A 27,378-nucleotide genomic window follows, 5' to 3' on the forward strand; every position below is an offset into this window, starting at 1 on the left:
ACAGGGAGTACCAGTACCAGTACCAGATCAATGTGGAGCTATATACAGGGAGTACCAGTACCAGTACCAGATCAATGTGGAGCTATATACAGGGAGTACCAGTACCAGTACCAGTACCAGATCAATGTGGAGCTATATACAGGGAGTACCAGTACCAGATCAATGTGGAGCTATATACAGGGAGTACCAGTACCAGTAGCAGATCAATGTGGAGCTATATACAGGGAGTACCAGTACCAGTACCAGATCAATGTGGAGCTATATACAGGGAGTACCAGTACCAGATCAATGTGGAGCTATATACAGGGAGTACCAGTACCAGATCAATGTGGAGCTATATACAGGGAGTACCAGTACCAGATCAATGTGGAGCTATATACAGGGAGTACCAGTACCAGATCAATGTGGAGCTATATACAGGGAGTACCAGTACCAGTACCAGATCAATGTGGAGCTATATACAGGGAGTACCAGTACCAGATCAATGTGGAGCTATATACAGGGAGTACCAGTACCAGTACCTGTACCAGATCAATGTGGAGCTATATACAGGGAGTACCAGTACCAGATCAATGTGGAGCTATATACAGGGAGTACCAGTACCAGTACCAGATCAATGTGGAGCTATATACAGGGAGTACCTGTACCAGATCAATGTGGAGCTATATACAGGGAGTACCAGTACCAGTAGCAGTACCAGATCAATGTGGAGCTATATACAGGGAGTACCAGTACCAGTACCAGATCAATGTGGAGCTATATACAGGGAGTACCAGTACCAGTACCAGATCAATGTGGAGCTATATACAGGGAGTACCAGTACCAGTACCAGATCAATGTGGAGCTATATACAGGGAGTACCAGTACCAGTAGCAGTACCAGATCAATGTGGAGCTATATACAGGGAGTACCAGTACCAGTACCAGATCAATGTGGAGCTATATACAGGGAGTACCAGTACCAGTAGCAGTACCAGATTAATGTGGAGCTATATACAGGGAGTACCAGTACCAGTAGCAGTTCCAGTACCAGTAACAGTACCAGATCAATGTGGAGCTATATACAGGGAGTACCAGTACCAGTACCAGATCAATGTGGAGCTATATACAGGGAGTACCAGTACCAGTACCAGATCAATGTGGAGCTATATACAGGGAGTACCAGTACCAGTAGCAGTACCAGATCAATGTGGAGCTATATACAGGGAGTACCAGTACCAGTACCAGATCAATGTGGAGCTATATACAGGGAGTACCAGTACCAGTAGCAGTACCAGATCAATGTGGAGCTATATACAGGGAGTACCAGTACCAGTAGCAGTACCAGTACCAGTAACAGTACCAGATCAATGTGGAGCTATATACAGGGAGTACCAGTACCAGTAGCAGTACCAGTACCAGTAACAGTACCAGATCAATGTGGAGCTATATACAGGGAGTACCAGTACCAGTAGCAGTACCAGTAGCAGTACCAGTACCAGTAACAGTACCAGATCAATGTGGAGCTATATACAGGGAGTACCAGTACCAGATCAATGTGGAGCTATATACAGGGAGTACCAGTACCAGTACCAGTACCATATCAGTGTGGAGCTATATACAGGGAGTACCAGTACCAGATCAATGTGGAGCTATATACAGGGAGTACCAGTACCTGTACCAGATCAATGTGGAGCTATATACAGGGAGTACCAGTACCAGATCAATGTGGAGCTATATACAGGGAGTACCAGTACCAGTACCAGATCAATGTGGAGCTATATACAGGGAGTACCAGTACCAGATCAATGTGGAGCTATATACAGGGAGTACCAGTACCAGTAGCAGTACCTGTACCAGTACCAGTAGCAGTAGCAGTACCAGTGTGGAGTGTCAATGTAGTGTGTGAGTGAATGTGGGAGTATTAATGTAGTGTGTGAGGGAGTGTGGGAGTATTAATGTAGTGTGTGAGGGAGTGTGTATGTAGTTTGTATAATGTATATAATCTAGCGAGTGTAGGATAGCATAGGGTCAGTGTGCATAGGGTCAGTGTGCATAGGGTCAGTGTGCATAGGGTCAGTGCAAGATAGAGTCAGTGTAGATAGTTTTGGGTACCATTAATTGACTATTTAGCAGTCTGGCTTGGGGGTAGAGCCGATGGTCAAGAATCGTTTGCCGGAAGGTACTATTCCACGCTGGTCTGACCAATCGGAATCCATGCTTGAAGATTGTTTTGATCACACGGACTGGGATATGTTCTGGGTTGCCTCTGAGAATAACATTGACACATACACAGACACAAAGACACAGTGACTGAGTTCATCAGGAAGTGTATCGGGGATGTTGCTCCCACTGTGACTATTAAAACCTACCCAAACCAGAAACCGTGGATAGATGGCAGCATTCGCACAAAACTGAAAGCGGGAACCACCACATTTAACCAGGGCAAGGTGACTGGGAATATGATCGAATACAAACAGTGTAGTTATTCCCTCCTTAAGGAAATCAAACAGGCAAAACGTCAGTACAGAGACAAAGAGTAGTCGCAATTCACGGGCTCAGACACGAGACGTATGTGGCAGGGTCAACAGACAATCACGGATTACAAAGGGGCAACCAGCCACGTTGCAGACACCGATGTCTTGCTCCCAGACAAGCTAAACACATTATTCGCCCGCTTTGAGTATAACACAGTGACACCAACGCGGCCCGCTCCCAAGGACTGTGGGCTCTCATCCTCCGTGGACAACAAGAGTAAGACATTTAAGGCTGTTAACACTAGCAAGGCTGCCGGTCAGACGGCATCCCTAGCCGCGTCCTTAAAGCTTGCGCAGACCAGCTGGCTGGAGTGTTTACGGACATATTCAATATCTCCCTATCCCAGTCTGCTGTCCTCACTTGCTTCAAGATGTCCACCATTGTTCCTGTACACAAGAAAGCAAAGGTAACTGAACTAAATGAATCTCGTCGCGTAGCACTTCTGTCATCATGAAGTGCTTTGAGAGGCTAGTTAAGGATCATATCACCTATACCTTACCTGACGTCCTAGACCCACTTTAATTTGCATACCGCCCCAATGATGCAATTGCCATCACACTGCACACTGCCCTAGCCCATATGGACAAGAGGAATACAGTGCCTTGCGAAAGTATTCGGCCCCCTTGAACTTTGCGACCTTTTGCCACATTTCAGGCTTCAAACATAAAGATATAAAACTTTATTTTTTTGTGAAGAATCAACAACAAGTGGGACAAAATCATGAAGTGGAACGACATTTATTGGATATTTCTAACTTTTTTAACAAATCAAAAACTGAAAAATTGGGCGTGCTAAATTATTCAGCCCCCTCAAGTTAATATTTTGTAACGCCACCTTTTGCTGCGATAACAGCTGTAAGTCGCTTGGGGTATGTCTCTATCAGTTTTGCACATCGAGAGACTGAACATTTTTCCCATTCCTCCTTGCAAAACAGCTCGAGCTCAGTGAGGTTGGATGGAGAGCATTTGTGAACAGCAGTTTTCAGTTCTTTCCACAGATTCTCGATTGGATTCAGGTCTGGACTTTGACTTGGCCATTCTAACACCTGGATATGTTTATTTTTGAACCATTCCATTGTAGATTTTGCTTTATGTTTTGGATCATTGTCTTGTTGGAAGACAAATCTCCGTCCCAGTCTCAGGTCTTTTGCAGACTCCATCAGGTTTTCTTCCAGAATGGTCCTGTATTTGGCTCCATCCATCTTCCCATCAATTTTAACCATCTTCCCTGTCCCTGCTAAAGAAAAGCAGGCCCAAACCATGATGCTGCCACCACCATGTTTGACAGTGGGGATGGTGTGTTCAGCTGTGTTGCTTTTACGCCAAACATAACGTTTTGCATTGTTGCCAAAAAGTTCAATTTTGGTTTCATATGACCAGAGCACCTTCTTCCACATGTTTGGTGTGTCTCCCAGGTGGCTTGTGGCAAACTTTAAACGACACTTTTTATGGATATCTTTAAGAAATGGCTTTCTTCTTGCCACTCTTCCATAAAGGCCAGATTTGTGCAATATACGACTGATTGTTGTCCTATGGACAGAGTCTCCCACCTCAGCTGTAGATCTCTGCAGTTCATCCAGAGTGATCATGGGCCTCTTGGCTGCATCTCTGATCAGTCTTCTCCTTGTATGAGCTGAAAGTTTAGAGGGACGGCCAGGTCTTGGTAGATTTGCAGTGGTCTGATACTCCTTCCATTTCAATATTATCGCTTGCACAGTGCTCCTTGGGATGTTTAAAGCTTGGGAAATCTTTTTGTATCCAAATCCGGCTTTAAACTTCTTCACAACAGTATCTCGGACCTGCCTGGTGTGTTCCTTGTTCTTCATGATGCTCTCTGCGCTTTTAACGGACCTCTGAGACTATCACAGTGCAGGTGCATTTATACGGAGACTTGATTACACACAGGTGGATTGTATTTATCATCATTAGTCATTTAGGTCAACATTGGATCATTCAGAGATCCTCACTGAACTTCTGGAGAGAGTTTGCTGCACTGAAAGTAAAGGGGCTGAATAATTTTGCATGCCCAATTTTTCAGTTTTTGATTTGTTAAAAAAGTTTGAAATATCCAATAAATGTCGTTCCACTTCATGATTTTGTCCCACTTGTTGTTGATTCTTCACAAAAAAATACAGTTTTATATCTTTATGTTTGAAGCCTGAAATGTGGCAAAAGGTCGCAAAGTTCAAAGGGGCCGAATACTTTCGCAAGGCACTGTACCTATGTAAAAATGCTGTTCATTGACTATAGCTCAACCTTCAACACCATAGCACCTTCCAAGCTCATCATTAAGCTTGGGGCCACGGGTCGGAACCCCGCCCTGTGCAACTGGATCCTGGACTTCCTTACGGGCCACCCCCAGGTCGTGAAGGTAGGAAACAACACCTTCACTTCGCTGATCATCAACACAGGAGCCCCACAAGCGTGTGTGCTCAGCCCCCTCCTGTACTCCCTGTTCACCCATGATTGCGTGGTCACGCAACTTAAACATCAAGTTTGCAGACGACACAACAGTAGTAGGCCTGATTACCAACAATGACGAGACAGCCTACAGGGAGGAAATGAGGGCCCTGAAGGAGTGGTGACAGGAAAATAACCCCTCCTTCAACGTCAACAAAATGAAGGAGCTGATCATGGACAGAAGACGGAGCATGCCCCACATCGACGGGTGGGGCACCTTCTCCGCGGTGGAGAAGGTGAAAAGCTTCAAGTTCCTCGGCGTACAGGTCACTGACAATCTGAAATGGTCCACCCACACAGACAGTGTGGTGAAGAAGGTGTAACAGGGCCTCTTCAACCTCAATTTGCTTTGGCCCCTCACAAACTTTTACAGATGCACAATTGAGAGCATCCTGTCGGGCTTTATCACCGCCTGGTACGGCAACTGCACCGTCCACAACTGCAGGGCTCTCCAGAGGGTGGTGCGATTTGCCCAACGCATCACTGGGGGCACACTGCCTACCCTCCAGGACACCTACAGAACCCGATGTCACAGGAAGACCAAAAAGATCAACCACCCGAGCCACGGCCTCTTCACCACGTTGCCATCCAGGAGGTGAGGTCAGTACAGGTGCATCAAAGCTGGGACAGAGAGACTGAAAAACAGCTTTTATCTCAAGGCCATCAGACTGTTAAATAGCCATCACTAACCGGCTACCACCCGGTTACTCAACCCTGCACCTTAGAGGCTGCTGCACTATATACATAGACATGGAATCACTGGTCACTTTAATAATGTTTACATACTGCTTTATATGTATATACTGTATTCTACTGTATTTTAGTCAACGCCACTCCGACATGGCTCGTCCCAATATTTATATAGTTCTTAATTTCATTATTTTCCTTTTAGATTTGTGTGTATTGTTGTGAATTGTTCGATACTACTGCACTGTTGGAGCTAGAAACACAAGCATTTCGATACACATATTTAGCAGATGTTATTGCAAGGGTATGTGACCAATGAAATTTGATTTGATTTGAACAGTCTATGGCTTTGGTGGCTGGCATCTTTGGCAATTGTTCGGGCCTTCCTCTAACACCGCCTGATATAGAGGTCCTAGATGGCAGGTAGCTTGTCCCCGGTGATGTACTGGTCTGTCCTCACAAACCTCTGTAGCACTTTGCGGTCAAGGGCAGTGCATTTGCCATATCAGGCGGTGATGAAGCCAGTCAAAATGCTCTCAATGGTGCAACTGTAGGATCTTTTCAGCCTCCTGATGGAGATTTTAGCAGTCTCCCACTAATAATGTTTTCAAGTGTAACAGGAAATGCAATCGATGCATGAGTTATTAAACACTACACTGTATCCTCCCTCAAAACACAACTTTCCAAGTAAGCCACAGGCAGTTTTGGGTCCCTAGTTCGAATCCCCGAGCTGACAAGGTGAAAAATCTGTTGATGTGCCCTGAGCAAGGCACTTAACCCTAATTGCTCCAGGGTTGCTGTTGGTAACGGCTGATCAAGGCACAAGGCACAAGGCAAGACCCAGATGCAGACACAGGAGGCAGATGGTTGGAGTCTTACAATGTTTATTCATACAAAACGGGGTAGGCAAGAGAATGGTCGTGTACAGGCAAAATCAAAACCAGCTCAGAGTCCAGTAGGTACCTACGGGCAGGCAGATTCAAGGTCAGGGCAGGCAGGCTGATCAGGCAGGTGGGAAAGTAGTCCAGAGTCAGGCAGTGGTCAAAACCGGGAGGACTAGCAAAAGAGAATTGAAAAGGAGTACAGGGGAAAACACGCTGGTTGACTTGACTAAACATACAAGACGAACAGCCACAGAGAGACAGGAAACACAGGGATAAATACACTGGCACAGAGAGACAGGAAACACAGGGATATATACACTGGGGGAAAAAGCAACACCTGGAGGGGGTGGAGACAATCACAAGGACAGGTGAAACAGATCAGGGTTCCCTCGTATAATAGAGAGACGTGATTGTATAAAAATGTAAATTATGATGTTTTAATCAAATATTATCTCTGTTTTGGCTTCTTGTGGTCAGTTTGCAGTCTACAAAAATCATCCCGTAACTGATCCTAGTTGATGATCCCTGATGTAGCAGAAGAGACTGGGGCTAAATATAGTGATTTCAGAAAGGTGGACAGAGTAACGCTACTCTGCTGACATGGATGTAGTGACTCTGAATGATATGAACCACCTCGGATCTCTCTGCTCTCTGCTTCATCCATTTCGCTCTAATGACGCTAACGAGAAGCAGCATTAACTTTGAAGAATGTATTACTGCCCAAATACCAGACCTTTTAAAGCAGTTTCACCCAGACATTACATAGCTGCAAGTTGTTGGGTGCTAATGTAAGAGTTTTCAAATAAAATATTTTTCAAAATTACTTTAGCCCATTTTCACTTTTGACTGAATTCTTGTATATGTAGAAGCAGTGTCAGATCTGCATAGTGGCTACTTTCCCCATGCAGTACCAGGATCAGTCTGGTTGAGGATGCAGTACCAGGATCAGTCTGGTTGAGGATACAGTACCAGGATCAGTCTGGTTGAGGATGCAGTACTAAGATCAGTCTGGTTGAGGATGTAGTACTAGGATCAGTCTGGTTGTGGATGCAGTACTAAGATCAGTCTGGTTGAGGATTGAGGATGCAGTACCAGGATCAGTCTGGTTGAGGATGCAGTACCAGGATCAGTCTAGTTGAGGATGCAGTACCAGGATCAGTCTGATTGAGGATGCAGTACCAGGATCAGTTTGTGTTAGGTAGTGGCTCCTTTCCCCATGCAGTACCAGGATGAGTCTGGTTGAGGATGCAGTACTAGGATCAGTTTGTTTTAGGTAGTGGCTCCTTTCCCCATGCAGTACTAGGATCAGTCTGGTTTTTGCCCTTGCACTACACAGTTGATTAAAAACAACTGATCATCAAACCATCATCTCTCTCATATTGGAATCGGTTGCCATATTGTGTCAAGACACTGTTATTATTGAAACGAGACATGTCAGATTCCAGACTTCCCCAGTCAGATGAGATAGGACTCATTCTCAATACGCTGTTGACTAAATTAGGTTTGGAGATTGTTTGGCCCTGGCCAGCTGAGTGTCTCTCCGTTCATCATCATGGAAATAAAATCCATCATCCTGTGTCTGTCGTCATCGCAACATTGGATATCCATTATTAGAAAAAAATATCTGAACTTCAATTGAATCAGAGGGTACGAAGATCAAGGTAATTGTTGTACTCTTACCAATGCTGTTGAGCATCCCAAACAGCAACCTATTCACTTTACAGTGCACTACATTTCATCAGAGCCTGGTCAAAAGAAGTGCACTATATAGGGACTAGGGGGGCCATTTGGAACACAGTATCTTTAGGAGAGGAGAAGCATATGGTCCCTGCTGAATAGACTGTCTGGTTCTCTAGAGGAAACAGCCTGCTGTTCTCATTGTGTTGCAGTCTATTGTAATCTCTTTCAATATGCAGAGAAACTGTCTCTATCTAAACAACCAGCAGCCGCGGTTTGACGCTGTTAGGGTTGACGTAATGCAGGTTTAAACTGTGTTTGTTTGTGTGTGTGTGTGTGTGTGTGTGCGTGATTGTTTCCATTAGCTCACAAAGGCATGCTATCTGTCAGCCGTAGCTGCGAGGTTGAGAGGTTTCCATCAAGCTCTTATCTCAATGTGCCCCACACACACGCACGCACGCACGCACACACACACACACACACACACTTATCTACTTATCTCACCTGTTCATATCGACAACAGGCAACACCATTTATAGCCATCTTAGTTGATAAGATCGTGTGCTGCAAGTGTGATGTCATTGAAGAGGGTAGACATTTTTTGACAAACATATTTCTATTTCTACTCAATCATCTGGTCCACTTGGCGCTCCAGGGTAGTCTATGTAACACGTGAAGAGTTTACTGTCTGTAGGGCCACATCACAGGATACCAGTCTATGTAACACGTGAAGAGTTTACTGTCTGTAGGGCCACATCACTGGATACCAGTCTATGTAACACATGAAGTGTTTAATGTCTGTAAACAGGATACAGTCTCATAGACTGTAGTGGAGCATCACTGGCTAACATATTCTGCTCTTATCTTGAGATAACAGACCTCAACAGGAAAGGCTGGAGACAAGGCTAGCTCTCAACCAGAGCTACACAGAACAGGTCTATTGATGAAATCATTTGACATTTTACTTGAGTAGCCTGATATTATTAAGGTCTATAATCAATATAGGACTACTGCCCTGATAGCCCTGTCTCCTGTCAGGGTCTCTTCCTGACCCTCACACCCTGTGGTAGACCACAATAACTACTGACCTTCACAGAGCTCTCACTTCAAACACACACAGGTCCATGGGGGCCATGTTGTATTGACATCAGTAACCTTTACCTCGAGGGAACCAGGAAGTACCTCATGTGGTGTTCTCTGTATGTTTCCTTACCGTATGAGACGAGATACAGTATGTCTGTGTGTACGTTTCAGGTTGCACACGTTAGGAAGCTGTGTTGACGTTATGAGAAAGCAAGCTTCGATCAAAAAAGCATTACTCTCAGACATCAATCCAGTCGTAAAACCGCTGACAATACCATAGATACTGTGTTGTTATGTGTTAATAACATTTAGACTATGTTACCCAGCAGGCTATGCGGGGGCAGGTGGTTGAAGAATGCCTTGCATGGCTAAACATGGAGTTTTCTAGCTAAAGTATATGTTCATTAAAAGTAGTTAAACCTAGGCCCCGGTTTGTCATTATATAAGGAACATGGTGTCAGATTGGTAGTCGCTATGACGAGACAGAGAAAAGAAAGGAGTAACTCTGCAAATTTCCGTGACTAAAATTGAACATTCTACCACAAGTCAAGTGACGTGAGTAGTCGAAGATGCTAGCTTGCAAGAGTGAGGGCAACGAGCCGCAGCAGAGAGACTGACAGCAGCGAGAGTGACAGCAGCTAGAGTGACAGCAGCTAGAGTGACAGCAGCGAGAGTGACAGCAGCTAGAGTGACGGCAGCGAGAGTGACGGCAGCGAGAGCGACGGCAGCGAGAGCGAAGGCAGCGAGAGCGACGGCAGCGAGAGCGACGGCAGCGAGAGCGACGGCAGCGAGAATGACGGCAGCGAGAGCGACGGCAGCGAGAATGACAGCAGCGAGAGTGACAGCAGCGAGAGTGACAGCAGCTAGAGTGAGGCTGCATTGGAATCTGTTGACGAGCAAGTTGACATACTGAAGTAAGGGAAATTGACACTGTTCCTGTTCTCCGTCATGGATAGCCTTAGTCCTCCTACTCCTATGCAGTTAACAGGCAATTTAGCTGACAATTGGAAACGTTTCAAGCAGAGATTCAATATCTACCTAGCAGCCAGTGGTGCAGGGGGAGATGATGACAAATTGAAAGGAATCCATTTTTCTGCATGTTATTGGAGAGGATGCATTGGACATTTACAATAGCTTTCAGCAAGAAGAGGCAAACTTGACATTGACTGTGCTAATGGCTAAATTTGAGGAGTCCTTTGTACCAAGCCAGAAAGTCAAGTTTGAGAGATACAAGTTTTTCTCTCATGATCAGAAACAAGGAGTCAGTTTTGACCAGTATTTGGCTGAGCTGAACACACTGAGCAAAACGTGTGAATTTGAAAATCTGAAAGACTCACTAGTGAAAGACAGGATAGTCTGTGACATAGTTGATAATAGACTCAAGGAGAGATCGCTGCGTGAGCAAGATTTAACTGTGGATAAAGCAGTGAATATGTGTTGAGCAGCTGAAACCACCAGAGCACACGCTAAAGAGCTGTGCAGGGAAGAGACGTCAGTGTATCCAATAACAAGAGAGGAGCACCACACACAACGCCTTACAAAACAAAAACAAGCAAAAGAGAGAAATCAAAACACTACATGTGGAAAATGTGGATTTATCCACAAGCCCCAAAAAATGCCCTGCATATGGCAAATCATGTAACAACTGTGGGAAAAATAGTAATTTCTCAAAATGCTGCAAAGCTGAGGCTACAAAGAAAAAGGTTCACACAGTCAAGGAGGATATTGAAGAATTCTTTGTTGATTCTGTGGAAATATGCAATGCAGTAAATGCTGAATGGATTGTGCCATTGACTGTGAATGAATCTATAATACCATTCAAGCTTGATACTGGAGCACAGGTAAACCTGTTATCGCTGGATGACTACAAAACACTGAAGGTGAATGAAACTATAATACCATTGAAGCTTGATACTGGAGCACAGGTAAACCTGTTATCTCTGGATGACTACAAAACACTGAAGGTGAATGAATCTATAATACCATTGAAGCTTGTTACTGGAGCACAGGTAAACCTGTTATCTCTGGATGACTACAAAACACTGAAGGTGAATGAATCTATAATACCATTCAAGCTTGATACTGGAGCACAGGTAAACCTGTTATCTCTGGATGACTACAAAACACTGAAGGTGAATGAAACTATAATACCATTCAAGCTTGATACTGGAGCACAGGTAAACCTGTTATCTCTGGATGACTACAAAACACTGAAGGTGAATTAAACTATAATACCATTCAAGCTTGATACTGGAGCACAGGTAAACCTGTTATCTCTGGATGACTACAAAACACTGAAGGTGAATGAAACTATAATACCATTGAAGCTTGTTACTGGAGCTCAGGTAAACCTGTTGTCGCTGGATGACTACAAAACACTGAAGGTGAATGAATCTATAATACCATTGAAGCTTGTTACTGGAGCTCAGGTAAACCTGTTGTCGCTGGATGACTACAAAACACTGAAGGTGAATGAAACTATAATACCATTCAAGCTTGATACTGGAGCACAGGTAAACCTGTTATCTCTGGATGACTACAAAACACTGAAGGTGAATGAAACTATAATACCATTCAAGCTTGATACTGGAGCACAGGTAAACCTGTTATCTCTGGATGACTACAAAACACTGAAGGTGAAGAGCAAAATACACCCGGTGGAAATGAAGGTTACTGGTTATACTGGGGAGAACGTACCAGTCAAAGGGAGCTGCATAGTAACTTCACAGCACAAAGGAAAGCAGTTCAGAGCACAGCTGTTGGTTGTGGAAAAGAGTGTACATCCTATTCTAGGAATCAATGCATGTGAAAAGCTCAATTTGTTGAAAAGAATGTGTGTAGTGACATCACAGACTGAAAATGACCAAGAATCGCTACTGGCTGCGTATGAGGAGGTGTTTGAGGGTCTTGGATGTTTACCAGGAGAACACAACTGTGTACTAATGACAAAATGACTCCAGTTGTGCATGCATGCAGAAAAGTTCCATTTGCACTGAGGAAAAAGCTCAAAGAGGAACGTGGAAAAGATGGAAGTCATCACAAAAATGGATGAACCTACAGACTGGGTAAGCTCACTGGTTATTGTGGTGAAAAAGAACAGCGATCTCAGGATATGTCTAGACCCGAGAGATCTCAACAAAGCAATCAAGAGAGAGCATTTCAAGATGCCAACCAGAGAAGAGATAATGTCACAGTTTGCTGGAGCAATGTGGTTCAGTAAGCTTGATGCCTCATTAGGATTCTGGCAAATGAAGCTAGATGATGCAAGCTCAAGGCTATGCACATTCATCAAATCAAATGTATTTATATAGCCTTTCGTACATCAGCTGATATCTCAAAGTGCTGTACAGAAACCCAGCCTAAAACCCCAAACAGCAAGCAATGCAGGTGTAGAAGCACGTGGCTAGGAAAAACTCCCTAGAAAGGCCAAAACCTAGGAAGAAACCTAGAGAGGAACCAGGCTATGTGGGGTGGCCAGTCCTCTTCTGGCTCTGCTGGGTGGAGATTATAACAGAACATGGCCAAGATGTTCAAATGTTCATAAATGACCAGCATGGTCCAATAATAATAAGGCAGAACAGTTGAAACTGGAGCAGCAGCACGGCCAGGTGGACTGGGGACAGCAAGGAGTCATCATGTCAGGTAGTCCTGAGGCACACCTGAGGGCAGGTACAGATTTCTTTGTCTACCATATGGGATTCTTTCAGCGCCAGAGGTCTACCGCAAGACAATCCACATGATCTTCGAGCACATTCCAGGAGTGGAGACTATGATGGATGACATCATCATCTGGGGGTCCACAAAAGAAGAACACGATGCGAGAGTGAGACAAGTGCTGGATCTGACACAGAAAGTCAACCTAAAACTAAACAAGGACAAATGCGAGTTTGGTGTGAAAACACTTACCTTCGTGGGAGACGTACTTTCAGAGGACGGAGTCAAACCAGACCCGAGGAAAACATCAGCCATCAACAACATGGAGCGTCCGAAGAACAAGGACGATGTGAGACACTTAATGGGCATGATCACCTACCTTGCAAAGTTCATACCCTAACTGTCAGCACAGTCCGCTCCACTCAGATGTCTTCTGGAACAGAAAAATGAATGGGAATGGTCCCATGACCAGGAAAACTGCTTCAAAAACCTAAAGAAGACAATCACAGAAGAGCCAGTGCTCAGGTTCTATGATCCAGAGAAAAGCACAAGCATTTCTGCAGACGCATCACAGTTTGGCCTGGGAGCAGTTCTTCTGCAACAGTATGACGACACATGGCAACCCGTTGCTTATGCGTCCAGATCCTTGACAGGTGCAGAGACAAGGTATGCACAAATAGAGAAAGAACTACTGGCGAGCACAAACTCTTGCGAAAGGTTTCACCAATACGTCTACGGACAAGACTTCGAAGTAGAAACAAACCACAAACCATTGGTGTCAATCATGTCTAAGCCACTGAATGATTGTCCAATGAGAATCCAGAGAATGTTGATCAGACTGCAAAAGTATGATGTGAAGATGATCTATACCCCGGGAAAGTTCATGTTTGCCGCCGACTCTCTTTCTCGAGCAGCAGTCGACAAGAAGGAGAGCTTCGGCACACAGAAAAACACTGAGATTCAGGCCTACGTCGACATGATCGTAGCATCACTTCCTGTGTCTTCAGAGAGAATGGAGCAGATCAAAAGAGAGACTGCAGCTGACCAAAGAATGACAGAGTTGAAAGAAACAACACTGATAGGATGGCCCGCACAGAAAAACAACTGTCCAAGGAGAATACGGGATTACTGGATGTGCAGAGCAGAGCTCACCATTGTGGATGACATAGAGTTCAAAGGCAACAAGATTGTCATTCCCATGACACTATGCAAAGAAATGCTACAGAAAATACACGAGGGCCACTTGGGTGAGAAAAAATGCAAATGACAAGCACGAGAAGTAATGTACTGGCCAAGAATAAACCAGGAAAACAGGCAGACCACTGCTTCATGTGAACTATGTTTGACCTACAGGCCAAAGCAGCAAGCAGAGCCGCTAATGCCTCATCCAGTACCCAACAGACCCTACTACAAAGTTGGAGTTGACCTTTTTGACTGCAACGGCATAAGTCACAATGTTGTTACCGACTACTACTCAAACTACCCTGAAGTAGCAACACTGCCAACTACCTCCAGCAAAGCTGTAATCACCTACCTGAAATCAGTCGTTGCAAGACATGGGGTTGCATCTGAACTGTACTCGGACAATGGCCCACAGTTCTCAAGTTCTGAATTCCGATCGTTTGCTGACGACTGGGGATTCCGACACAACACCTCCAGCCCCAACTACCCAAGGTCCAACGGCTTAGCAGAGAGTTCAGTCAAAATTGTCTGATGAGGTCTGATGAAAAAGGCACACGATGGAAAGGAGGATTTCCTAAAAAATCTGATGATCTACCGCAGCACACCGCTGCAGAACGGACTTTCAACTGCACGAATGTTGATGGGACGTCGCATCAGAACCAACCTACCCATCCATGAGGACTTGTTAACACCCAGAGGTGCTCACAAAGTCAAACTCGCGAAGGAAAAACAGAAAGACAAACAAAAACAGCGACACGACAAGAGTGCAAGACACTTACCTGAACTGAAACCTGGAGATCATGTACGACTCCGAGACACCACTACAGGAACCTGGATGCAGCAAGGGTGTGTGCAGAGAGAAGTTGCACCGCGATCCTATGAGATCCAAACGGAGCATGGATCACAACTGAGACGAAACAGAGTGGATCTAAGGCTTCAGCCATTCACCCATTCACCCTGGAGGATACTGCTGAAGCGTCAAATGCCTTTATTAAATAAAGCCACAATAGAGTATTGTTGGACAGACTATATTTAGTTGAAAAAATAATGTAAAAAAAAATAATAAAAAAAATTGTGGAAAGAAATGTGTGTTATTGAAAATAAATTTTATTTTATTTTAAAGGAAAGAAGATGTGTTATGTGTTAATAACATTTAGACTACGTTACCCAGCAGGCTATTGAAGAATGCCTAACACATGCCTAAACATAACTAATACAATATCAACTTCAGACTTCAGAGAGAGAGAGAGAGAGAGAGTCAGCCTAAAAGCATGATGGAGGAAAAGTGAAATAAACCATTGTTTATTATCTATTTCACTTGCTTTGGCAATGTAAACATGTTTCCCATGCCAATAAAGCCCCTTAAATGTAATTGAGAGAGAGCACAGAGATTAAAACATCACAGTTCACAGATGGTCTTTGCTGTATTGCTGTGTGCTGAGCCAGGCAGTAACTCTGAGAGTCTAGCTCAGGTCAAATAAGATACATGTTATTTCTCTATTAGTGGTTAACCACAGGGTGTTGTTTTATTCTGTCTTTGCTGTATGCTGATATTGGCAAGAGCTCTAACAGTCAGTCAGTAGATCTAACAGTCAGTCAGTAGATATAACAGTCAGTCAGGAGATCTAACAGTCAGTCAGGAGATCTAACAGTCAGTCAGGGGATCTAACAGTCAGTCAGGAGATCTAACAGTCAGTCAGGAGATCTAACAGTCAGTCAGTAGATCTAACAGTCAGTCAGGAGATATAACACTCAGTCAGTAGATCTAACAGTCAGTCAGTAGATCTAACAGTCAGTCAGGAGATCTAACAGTCAGTCAGTAGATCTAACAGTCAGTCAGGAGATATAACACTCAGTCAGTAGATCTAACAGTCAGTCAGGAGATCTAATAGTCAGTCAGGAGATCTAACAGTGAGTCAGTAGATCTAACAGTCAGTCAGGAGATCTAACAGTCAGTCAGGAGATCTAACAGTCAGTCAGGAGATCTAACACTCAGTCAGGAGATCTAACAGTCAGTCAGGAGATCTAACAGTCAGTCAGGAGATCTAACAGTCAATCAGGAGATCTAACAGTCAGTCAGGAGATCTAACAGTCAGTCAGGAGATCTAACAGTCAGTCAGTAGATCTAACAGTCAGTCAGGAGATCTAACAGTCAGTCAGGAGATCTAACAGTCAGTCAGTAGATCTAACAGTCAGTCAGGAGATCTAACAGTCAGTCAGGAGATCTAACAGTCAGTCAGGGGATCTAACAGTCAGTCAGGAGATCTAACACTCAGTCAGGAGATCTAACAGTCAGTCAGTAGATCTAACAGTCAGTCAGGAGATCTAACACTCATTCAGGAGATCTAACACTCAGTCAGGAGATCTAACACTCAGTCAGGAGATCTAACACTCAGTCAGTAGATCTAACAGTCAATCAGGAGATCTAACAGTCAGTCAGGAGATCTAACAGTCAGTCAGGAGATCTACCAGTCAGTCAGTAGATCTAACAGTCAGTCAGGAGATCTAACAGTCAGTCAGGAGATCTAACAGTCAGTCAGGAGATCTAACAGTCAGTCAGGGGATCTAACAGTCAATCAGGAGATCTAACAGTCAATCAGGAGATCTAACAGTCAGTCAGGAGATCTACCAGTCAGTCAGTAGATCTAACAGTTAATCAGGAGATCTAACACTCAGTCAGGAGATCTAACAGTCAGTCAGGAGATCTAACAGTCAGTCAGGAGATCTACCAGTCAGTCAGTAGATCTAACAGTCAGTCAGGAGATCTAACAGTCAGTCAGGAGATCTAACAGTCAGTCAGGAGATCTAACAGTCAGTCAGTAGATCTAACAGTCAGTCAGGGGATCTAACAGTCAATCAGGAGATCTAACACTCAGTCAGGAGATCTAACAGTCAGTCAGGAGATCTAACAGTCAGTCAGGAGATCTAACAGTCAATCAGGAGATCTAACAGTCAGTCAGGAGATCTAACAGTCAGTCAGGAGATCTAACAGTCAGTCAGGAGATCTAACAGTCAGTCAGGAGATCTAACAGTCAGTCAGGAGATCTAACAGTCAGTCAGGAGATCTAACAGTCAGTCAGGAGATCTAACAGTCTGTCATGAGATCTAACAGTCAGTCAGGAGATCTAACAGTCAGTCAGGAGATCTAACAGTCAGTCAGGAGATCTAACAGTCAGTCAGGAGATCTAACAGTCAGTCAGGAGATCTAACAGTCAGTCAGGAGATCTAACACTCAGTCAGGAGATCTAACAGTCAGTCAGGAGATCTAACAGTCAGTCAGGAGATCTAACAGTCAGTCAGTAGATCTAACACTCAGTCAGGAGATCTAACAGTCAGTCAGGAGATCTAATAGTCAGTCAGGTAAGGATAGCTCAGGTCCACCAAGGTCTCTGGGTTTAGATTCAGTAAATTAACAGCTAGTTGTTTTATTCTGTCAGTTACGTTCTCTACATTGTGTGGTGTCTGCTGGGTGCTGATCCAGGAAGTAACTCTGACAGTGAGGGTAGTTCAGGTCAACTAAGGTTTCATGGTTTTACAGTACTTAATCAGTCAGTGGCTAGCTAGTTTTGTCGTCTCTGTGCTGTGTGCTGGGTCAGCTGTGGACACTCAGGGGATATCCTGACCTGCTCCCTCTCCCTCTGGGTCAGCTGTGGACACTCAGGGGATATCCTGATCTGCTCCCTCTCCCTCTGGGTCAGCTGTGGACACTCAGGGGATATCCTGATCTGCTCCCGCTTCATCTGGGCAGACTCTGTCATGCATCACACACACACACACACACACACACACACACACACACACACACACACACACACACACACACACACACACACACACACACACACACACACACACACACACACTCACACACACACACACACACACACACACACACACACACACACACACACACACACACACACACACACACACACACACACACACCTTACATGTACCTTACATGTACCATGTGCTGTATCTGTCTATCATCCTTATGGCTTCTCTTGCCTACATTGAGCTGGTTTCTATTTCATTACAGAGATAAATGGAGCTGGTTTCTATTTCATTACAGAGATACATGGAGCTGGTTTCTATTTCATTACAGAGATAAATGGAGCTGGTTTCTATTTCATTACAGAGATACATGGGGCTGGTTTCTATTTCATTACAGAGATACATGGAGCTGGTTTCTATTTCATTACAGAGATACATGGAGCTGGTTTTTAAGTCATTACCGAGATACATGGAGCTGGTTTCTAACTCATTACAGAGATACATGGAGCCGGTTTCAATCTCATTACAGAGATACATGGAGCTGGTTTCAATCTCATTACAGAGATAAACGGAGCTGGTTTCAATCTCATTACAATGCTAAATGGAGCTGGTTTCAATCTCATTACAGAGATACATGGAGCTGGTTTCTAACTCATTACAGAGATAAACAGAGCTGGTTTCAATCTCATTACAGAGATAAATGGAGCTAGTTTCTAACTCATTACAGAGCTAAATGGAGCTGGTTTCAATCTCATTACAGAGATAAATGGAGCTGGTTTCTAACTCATTACAGAGCTGAATAGAGCAACCATCTATTTCTTTATTTCTGCATCTCATTTAATAATAGATAGATTCATTCAGTTCTGGGTTAGGGTTAGGTAAGTAAGTGTGTGTGTGTGTATCAGTGGGTGCGTACATGTGTATCCATGTGCGTATGTTTGTGTGTGTGTGTGTGTGTGTGTGTGTGTGCGCGCCCCAGTTTGGCATCCTGACACATTTCAACAATCCGTGTTGAAAATAAATCTGAGGATGTGATTGATTGAACATGAATTTGACATCTGTACTGTAATGAGGCTCTGTAATTGGATAAACCGTGTATCTGAGGTCACAGATGACTGCAGACCATTAGACAGATGAGGGACATCCAACCCTTACCTCAACCCTAACCCTAGCCTCAGCTCTCTGCCTTCGTCGATCCCTCCCAATGAAACCGGCCCAATGTTCTACCCTCTTCAGACCAGACTGACTTGCAATATACAGACAGAGAAGGAAGTTGCAATAGGCCCGTGCAACCCAAGGTTTGACACCAACAGAAATCCTCTCAACCCTAACCCTCAACTCTAACCCTAACCCTCAACTCTAACCCTAACCCTAACCCTCAACCCTTACCTCAACTCTAACACAAGCCTCAACCCTAACCCTAACCCTAGCCTCAACCCCAACCCTAGCCTCAACCCTAACCCTAGCCTCAGCTCAGGTGTTACTTGGCATGGTATGGTATGATGAGTGTACCTCCCACTGAAACCCAGACATCTAGTTTGAACCCCACAGTGCTGTGATGATCAGACCCAGAGACAGAGACCCAGAGCTCAGACCAGTCCAACCCAGGGGAAGAGGCCTCCACCCTGGCCTTCTCCACCTCCCCCTCCCCTGGAGAGACAGCAGGTGCCCTTTAAAACTGACAGGCTTTTCTTCTCCAGTCTCACCCAGGCTCTCAGGGATCATTACTGAACTGTTAGTCCCAGGGGTCCACTGTTCTGTTCGGTGGTGGGTAGGAGGGCTCAGTAAGTCAGTTCAGTACTGGATATGAATAAGAATGGAGAAGAAAGGAGGATCAGTGTGTGAAATCGTAGCATTGTAATGCTTCTCTGAAATACAAGTATATAATAGGGTTTTCAAATGGCTTATGTTGTTGCCTTGGCAAGACAATGACAAAGGTGTTGGCTGATGCAGAAACAGACTGGTACTCAGCAGGCTGTAATTGGATCACTAGGTGCACTCTACAGTATCACATATGCTGCTTCTCTGTGTGCTCCCGACATACGACTAACAGAACACCTCCATCTCTATCTGGTGGGACTTGGGAATGCTAGGGACTTGGGAATGCTAGGGACTTGGGAATGCTAGGGACTTGGGAATGCTAGGGACTTGGAAATGCTAGGGACTTGGGAATGCAAGGGACTTGGGAATGCTAGGGACTTGGGAATGGTAGAAACTTCGGAAAGGTAGGGGCTTGGGAATGGGAGGGACTTGGGAATGGTAGGGACTTAGGAATGGTAGGGACTTGGGAATGGTAGAAACTTCGGAATGGTAGGGACTTGGGAATGGGAGGGACTTTGGAATGGTACGAACTTCGGAAAGGTAGGGACTTGGGAATGGGAGGGACTTGGGAATGGTAGCGACTTAGGAATGGTAGGGACTTGGGAATGGTAGGAACTTGGGAATGGTAGGAAATTCGGAAAGGTAGGGACTTGGGAATGGTAGTGACTTCTGAAAGGTAGGGACTTGGGAATGGTAGGGACTTGGGAATGGTAGGAACTTCTGAAAGGTAGGGACTTGGGAATGGTAGGAGCTTGGGAATGGTAGGGACTTGGGAATGGTAGGAACTTCGGAAAGGTAGGGACTTGGGAATGGTAGTGACTTCTGAAAGGTAAGGACTTGGGAATGGTAGGGGCTTGGGAATGGTAGGGACTTCTGAAAGGTAGGGACTTGAGAATGGTGGGGACTTGGGAATGGTAGTGACTTCTGAAAGGTAGGGACTTGGGAATGGTAGGGGCTTGGGAATGGTAGGGACTTGGGAATGGTAGGGGCTTGGGAATGGTAGGGACTTGGGAATGGTAGGAACTTCGGAAAGGTAGGGACTTAGGAATGGTAGGAACTTCAGAATGGTGGGGACTTGGGAATGGTAGGAATTTGGGAATGGTGGGGACTTGGGAATGGTAGGGACTTGGGAATGGTAGGGACTTGGCTGTGGGAAGAGTCTAGCTTTTGTGATACTGACTCACCACATAGACACCTAGTTATTCCTGTACAGTATGCATAGGTTTAAGACTCTTCTGTCTCCCACCCCATAGACACCTAGTTATTACTGTACAGTATACATAGGTTTAAGACTCTTCTGTCTCCCACCCCATAGACACCTAGTTATTCCTGTACAGTATGCATAGGTTTAAGACTCTTCTGTCTCCCACCCCATAGACACCTAGTTATTACTGTACAGTATACATAGGTTTAAGACTCTTCTGTCTCCCACCCCATAGACACCTAGTTATTCCTGTACAGTATACATAGGTTTAAGACTCTTCTGTCTCCCACCCCATAGACACCTAGTTATTCCTGTACTGTGTACATAGGTTTAAGACTCTTCTATCTCTTCCCTGTTCAGGTGAATGGCAGGGACTACTCCAAGGCCAGCCATGACGAGATGGTGGAGGTCATCAGAAGAGACCCCATTGTGGTGCAGGTCGTCCGTCGCCATGGCAACCCCGCACACTCACATCAGACATTACAGGAAGTTCACGTGGTGGACGTGTGCACGCAGACGGACATCACTTTTGAACACATCATGGCCCTGGCTAAGCTGAGGCCTGCTACTCCACCTGTACCCGACATCTGCCCCTTTCTGCTGTCAGACAGGTGAGGGGCGTCTAATCCTAACCCTAACCTTAACATTAACCTTATCCCTTACCCTGACCCTAGCCTTAAAACTTACCCTAACCTTAACATTAACCTTATCCCTTACCCTAGCCTTAAAACTTACCCTAACCTTAACATGAACCTTATCCCTTACCCTAACCCTAACCATAAAATGTACCGTAACCCTAGCCTCAACCCTAACCCTCAACTCTAACCCTAACCTGTTATCTGCCCCTTCCTGCTGTCGGTCATGTTGCCATAGAGATAACCTCACTAGTGGTTAATATACAGGGAGCCAGGATTTGAGAACCATTGTTGTAGAACTCTGTCTGAGTAATACATGTCCTGTATGTGACTCATGGGTTTGGCCTGAATTTTCTGCCGGAACTTTCTAATAGATAACCCCTTTATTCAGAGAGAACGTGGGTTACCCCTTGAATATGAATGAATAACATGTGGATAATGTAATAATATGTGCCATTAGTAGACACTTTTATCCAAAGTGACTTACTGTGGTGAATGTCTACATTTGTATGAGTGTCCCCTTGGATAGTTCTCCTCAAGATGGAGATGCTTTATTATGGGTTACATCAACCTGATATGGTTGATCAGAGCCTCTACTGTATCATGGAGGACAGCAGCATTACAGCCCCCTCCCCAGTACAGCTGATCACATCCCTTTAACGTCATTAGGATGCTCTCCAACTGGCATGTAATCATTGCGTCTGCAGTGCAGCCAGACTGCTGCATCCATTCCCTTTAAGAGTTTACAAGGTGATTAAAAACAAACAGAGTGACTGTTATACAGACCTCCTTTCATTCTCAGTCTATTTATAGGTCTTTACTGGGCCAGAAATGAAATACATTATGTCCTATAAACTAAAAATCATCCGTTCCCTGGTCTGTGATACGGCTGATAAGGGGGAGGCAGAATGGATGCTGTTGTGATTCTAAACAACAGAGATGTTACTGTGGGCTGGTTATACCAGGGCTGACATGTCTCTGTATAGGTGCCAGGTAACCATCTGTTAATCAATCAATTACAGAGGAGACAAAGCTGTCTTTTCACAGCTTCTGTCACTTACATGGGTTTTTTGTCTTGTTAAAATGTGTCCATGTTTAAAATGAAACGATGTGTGTATAGATCCCTGTCATTAGTTGCTTTCCTGGAGGTTGTAAAATGGATTTTATGTTAGCGACCAATATGCACAACACCGGGAGAAAGGTGTTGAAACCAGCTTGCAACTCACACATCTCCTCTTCCCCCTCTCTCTTCCTCTCATTCTGTCTCTCCTCAGCTGTCACTCCATCCACACCATGGAGCATGAATTCTACGAGTGTCCAGAGTACCTCTCCAACACCCCAGCTGAAGTGGACAGACCAGAGGAGTTTGAGTATGAGGTAAATCAATATGGAGCCACACAAGTTCCTGCGATGACAATTCTCCCACAGCGGTTATATTGACAAGTCATCTGTCTCTTGGTCAAATACAGTGTTCCCTACTTATTCACTGCAAAGATAATTACAAACACGTCTCCCCCGTAGCTCATTATGTCATCGGAATGATAAAGATTAAAATACCGGCATGAATCTTATTACCTCAAGTTGGTATGTTTTCCCTATAAACAATGACACTTTTCAGATACAGTTGGAGTGTTGAAAAATAGCCTGTCTGGGAGGCTGGGTGGAGATTCTAATTTGTGTCAGAGAGGCAGTGACCGTGGGAGACGTGAGGTGATGGGTGACGTGGTAGTGTGTGTGTTTGTGCAGTGGTGCTGCTCGTATAATGGGTGCCCGTGGTTCGCTGCACAGGATTCTTGGTCATTAGTGTTCCTCTGCTGTCAGCTGTGGTTTAACGGCCACTTCTGACTAAATGGATGGATGTCTCTCTGTGTGAGAGAGGGATGAGAGACAGCGTGAAGTTCGAGCACACACTCACAGACACACACACACAAGTGCACACACAGTCACACACACTCGCAGGCAGGTGGACACACACGCACACACACACACACACACACAGTCTGGCCAGCCCAACTGAGGCAGGGTCAGTGTCAGGTCGTGACCTGATTACTGTTGTTATGGCTACTCCTTCCCCTCACACAGCTGGCCCTCAGTTACTCTTTGTTCAGTCAAGTGTATCTAACTGTACCCTGAATGCCCTTGCTCCTCAGTAGCCCCGGCAGCTCAGGAACATTAGCTGTGAAGGATGTGTTTAGCCTGTGGATGTTAGGATGTGTTTAACACTTCACACTACTGCCGTGTAACTTAAGGACAGCTACAGGGCAGCTGTGGGAGGTTTTTCTTCCCAGTGGCTCGCTATAAAAACAACACACAGATACAGATGATCTTCTAATCAAGACTAGCGTGGTCTCTCTAACCTCAGTACATCCACAGATTATTACTAGGTCCCGTGCTGACGAGTATAAGGTTGTGTCCTGTAGCCCTATAAGAGTTAATGTACTGTCTGCACGACACACTGTGATTTGTCACTCTAGGAGGGAGTCTCTAATCTAAGCTCAAACGTCTACAGATTACAAGGTTGTGTCCTGTACTACTCAGTGGGATTGTTCTCTCTAGTAATGCCCTCTGGCAGTAGTGAGCTAGTGTTCTCTGATCTCTCAGTACATGGTAGTTAATCAACAGTGATGGTGCGTTCGTGTCAACCACTTTTCTCGACCGTTCTGACCCTGTTCTAAACTGTGTGGAAGTGTGGAGTCTACTCGCCAATAACAGCTGAGTCCTAGTCAAAAGTGCCCTCCCTCCTCTGTTTGTCCTCTGTTTGTTGTAGCTAGATGTCAAATAAATTAATATTTGTTTTAAAATCTTTCCCAACTGCCAGCCAGAATCCTTTGGAAATTAGGCCATCCCTTTAATTAGGCTATCCCTTTAATTAGCCTATCCCTTTAATTAGGCTATCCCTTTAATTAGGCTGTCCCTTTAATTAGGCTATCCCTTTAATTAGGCTATCCCTTTAATTAGGCTGTCCCTTTAATTAGGCTATCCCTTTAATTAGCCTATCCCTTTAATTAGCCTATCCCTTTAATTAGGATATCCCTTTAATTAGGCTGTCCCTTTAATTAGGCTATCCCTTTAATTAGCCTATCCCTTTAATTAGCCTATCCCTTTAATTAGGATATCCCTTTAATTAGCCTATCCCTTTAATTAGGCTATCCCTTTAATTAGGCTGTCCCTTTAATTAGGCGATCCTTTTAATTAGCCTATCCCTTTAATTAGGCTATCCCTTTAATTAGCCTCTCTTTTTAATGAGGGTATCCCTTTAATTAGGCTATCCCTTTAATGAGGTTATCCCTTTAATTAGGGTATCCCTGATGTAGTCCCTTCTTTTGACCCCCTGCCATCCAACTGTAACTCCACACGTAAAATAACTTTGGCAGAGCAAAATGTCAAACTGTAAAATGATATCTTTCTGTTTCTTCCCAACACAGCAGTGACCAAACAGACAGGGGTTAATACACCTGCAACATTAAGGGAACACGCTGTGTAGTAAATGCCATCAGTGCCACCATCAAAGACATCCCCAGTGGGACACCCATCTGTGTTTTATTTGATATGAGGTTTTAGTGCTATTGATGTACAGACCACCCTCTGGGCAGTGGACATGTGTTACCATGGTGAGGGGAGATTAGGAACCACACAACAAGAATAAGCAAAGACCACAGGAGGTGGAATGTCATTTATCAGACAATAATTCAACATCAATTGCAGTCTTAACTGGTGTGGAATGGTGCAGCTTTAGTACCAATGTCACAGCATGTCATGGTGATATTGGGTTACTTGTTGAATTTGTTTGAGTGATACAGTTGGTTTACATTTAAACACACACACACACACACACACACACACACACACGCGCACACACACACACACACAAACACACACACACACACACACACACACACACACACACACACACACACACACACACACACACACACACACATCTGAATCTGAAAATGAATGTAATCCTACTTTGTGGTGTTTCATGAAGGCTCTATGTTAAACTGATCACACTATAAGGCTCTATGTTAAACTGATCACACTATAAGGCTTTATGTTAAACTGATCACACTATAAGGCTCTATGTTAAACTGATCACACTATAAGGCTCTATGTTAAACTGATCACACTGTATGTTTTTGTGGATGTAGATGTGGTTGTCCTTGTTGGACAGGGCCAGTGGACATCTTTCAGCGATGTTCCTATCGTCCGATTCATTGCTAAATATACAAGCATTGTTTCCAGTCTCGTAAAGACTACAACTTGTGTTGGGTGGTGCTTCGTGGTCTGGCTCCTGTTCCTCCTCCAATAAGTTTTTTTTTTAAAGATACTATATCAACAATTCTATTTTTACTTCTAATTGAGAATAATCCGTTTTGCTGTGAAGGGAAAAAATCAATGGTATCTCATCACGTCTCAGCTGGCGTCAAAATGGATTTCCTAACAGTCCAGTCTGATAATCCCTCTGGTAATCTTTGGTCACCGCATCATTCTTGATAGCCGCAAGCCACTAGGAGAATCAGGGTGAATATCTGGTAGGTAGAACAGTGAAGGTAACACATTTTTGCGTTTGTTGTAATGAGCACAGCCAGGCACAGAACGCCACATGGGCATGATGACAAACAATAGTGAAAAACAAAAGTTTACAAAGTAATCTTCTGAGATTACTCTGTGTTGGTCATTCGAGGTAAACAATGGCATTATTTAAGTTTGTGGGCACGCCCCCTCTACCTAGCAGGCGGTATCAGCATTCGCTATGAATGCTGGACTTTGTAGTTCGCTATGAGCAGACAATACACATTAAGTCAAAACTTCCCGATATTAACAGTGAAATGAAAATGCCCGAGTTCTAGCTTGTGGTTTGGATAATTGTGATGTTTATGATGAAAACATCATGTTGTTAATATAGTCATGGCTATATGCCATGGCAAGTCCAGGGTGACATTCCCCTTTCATGAACAACTGGAACAAGGCTTGAAGGGACTGGAGTCTGAACCCCACTAGAGTGAATGGTGAATATTTCATCACTGTGGTAAACACAGCCTACTCAGCAACGGGGATCTACACTGGCTCCAAGTTGAATATCCTCAGTAAAAATGACCAGAGGGCCTTAATGTTGAAAGCGTCCGATTTTCAGTGCTTCTGTATAATTATCTCATACTTATCTCACTTTTGAAAAGGATAATTCACCCTTCTGTGTCACTAACCTACTTCCTATACGATGAATGGCAACAAGCTCAGTGACAATTCTCAGAGAGTAAGCTCAGAGTATTCATAAAGCATTTCAGAGAGGGCTGATCTAGGATCAGATCCCCCCTGCCCATTCATTATAAACTGAAAGCCTAAACTGATCCTAGATCAGCACTCCTACGCTGAGACGTTTTTGGAATCAGCTCTTGAACTTGAAAAGAACAAGGTCATTATGAAGTCTGTGCCGGTAACACATCTCTGTTGGACTCTCCTCCTCCTCTCCTCCTCCTCTCCTCCCTCTCCTCTCCTCCTTCTCCTCTCATCCTTCTCTCCTCTCCTCCTTCTCTGCTCTCCTCCTTCTCTGCTCTCCTCCTTCTCTGCTCTCCTCCTCTCCTCTCCATTGTGAATTCTGTCTCTGTTCTGTCTCTACAGCAGGTAGAGCTCTGTCGGCTCAACAGTCAGGAGAAGTTGGGTCTGACGCTGTGCTATCGGACTGATGATGAAGAGGATACAGCTATCTACGTCAGCCACGTAAGAACCACCACCACCATCAGCATCCTTAGGAGCCATGGGCCCAATTCAGACTTAGGAAATGTACGGCTTTCCTACGCACTT

At 44.5% G+C, this 27,378-nt stretch overlaps 1 protein-coding gene across 1 annotated transcript in view; it reads left to right on the forward strand.

Annotated features, from left to right (window-relative positions):
- LOC110515322 (PDZ domain-containing RING finger protein 4-like) overlaps nt 1-27,378 on the forward strand; it is an 85,329-nt gene that overhangs the window by 42,075 nt on the left and 15,876 nt on the right. The window contains exons 2-4 of the mRNA XM_090215007.1: nt 21,302-21,552; nt 22,851-22,953; nt 27,196-27,294. Of these exons, the coding sequence (XP_090071133.1) occupies nt 21,302-21,552; nt 22,851-22,953; nt 27,196-27,294 (453 nt within the window). The remainder of the gene's footprint in view (nt 1-21,301; nt 21,553-22,850; nt 22,954-27,195; nt 27,295-27,378) is intronic.

Source organism: Oncorhynchus mykiss, chromosome 21, assembly GCF_057628025.1.
Source record: "Oncorhynchus mykiss isolate SJ-2025 chromosome 21, ASM5762802v1, whole genome shotgun sequence".
Lineage (NCBI taxonomy): Eukaryota > Metazoa > Chordata > Actinopteri > Salmoniformes > Salmonidae > Oncorhynchus > Oncorhynchus mykiss.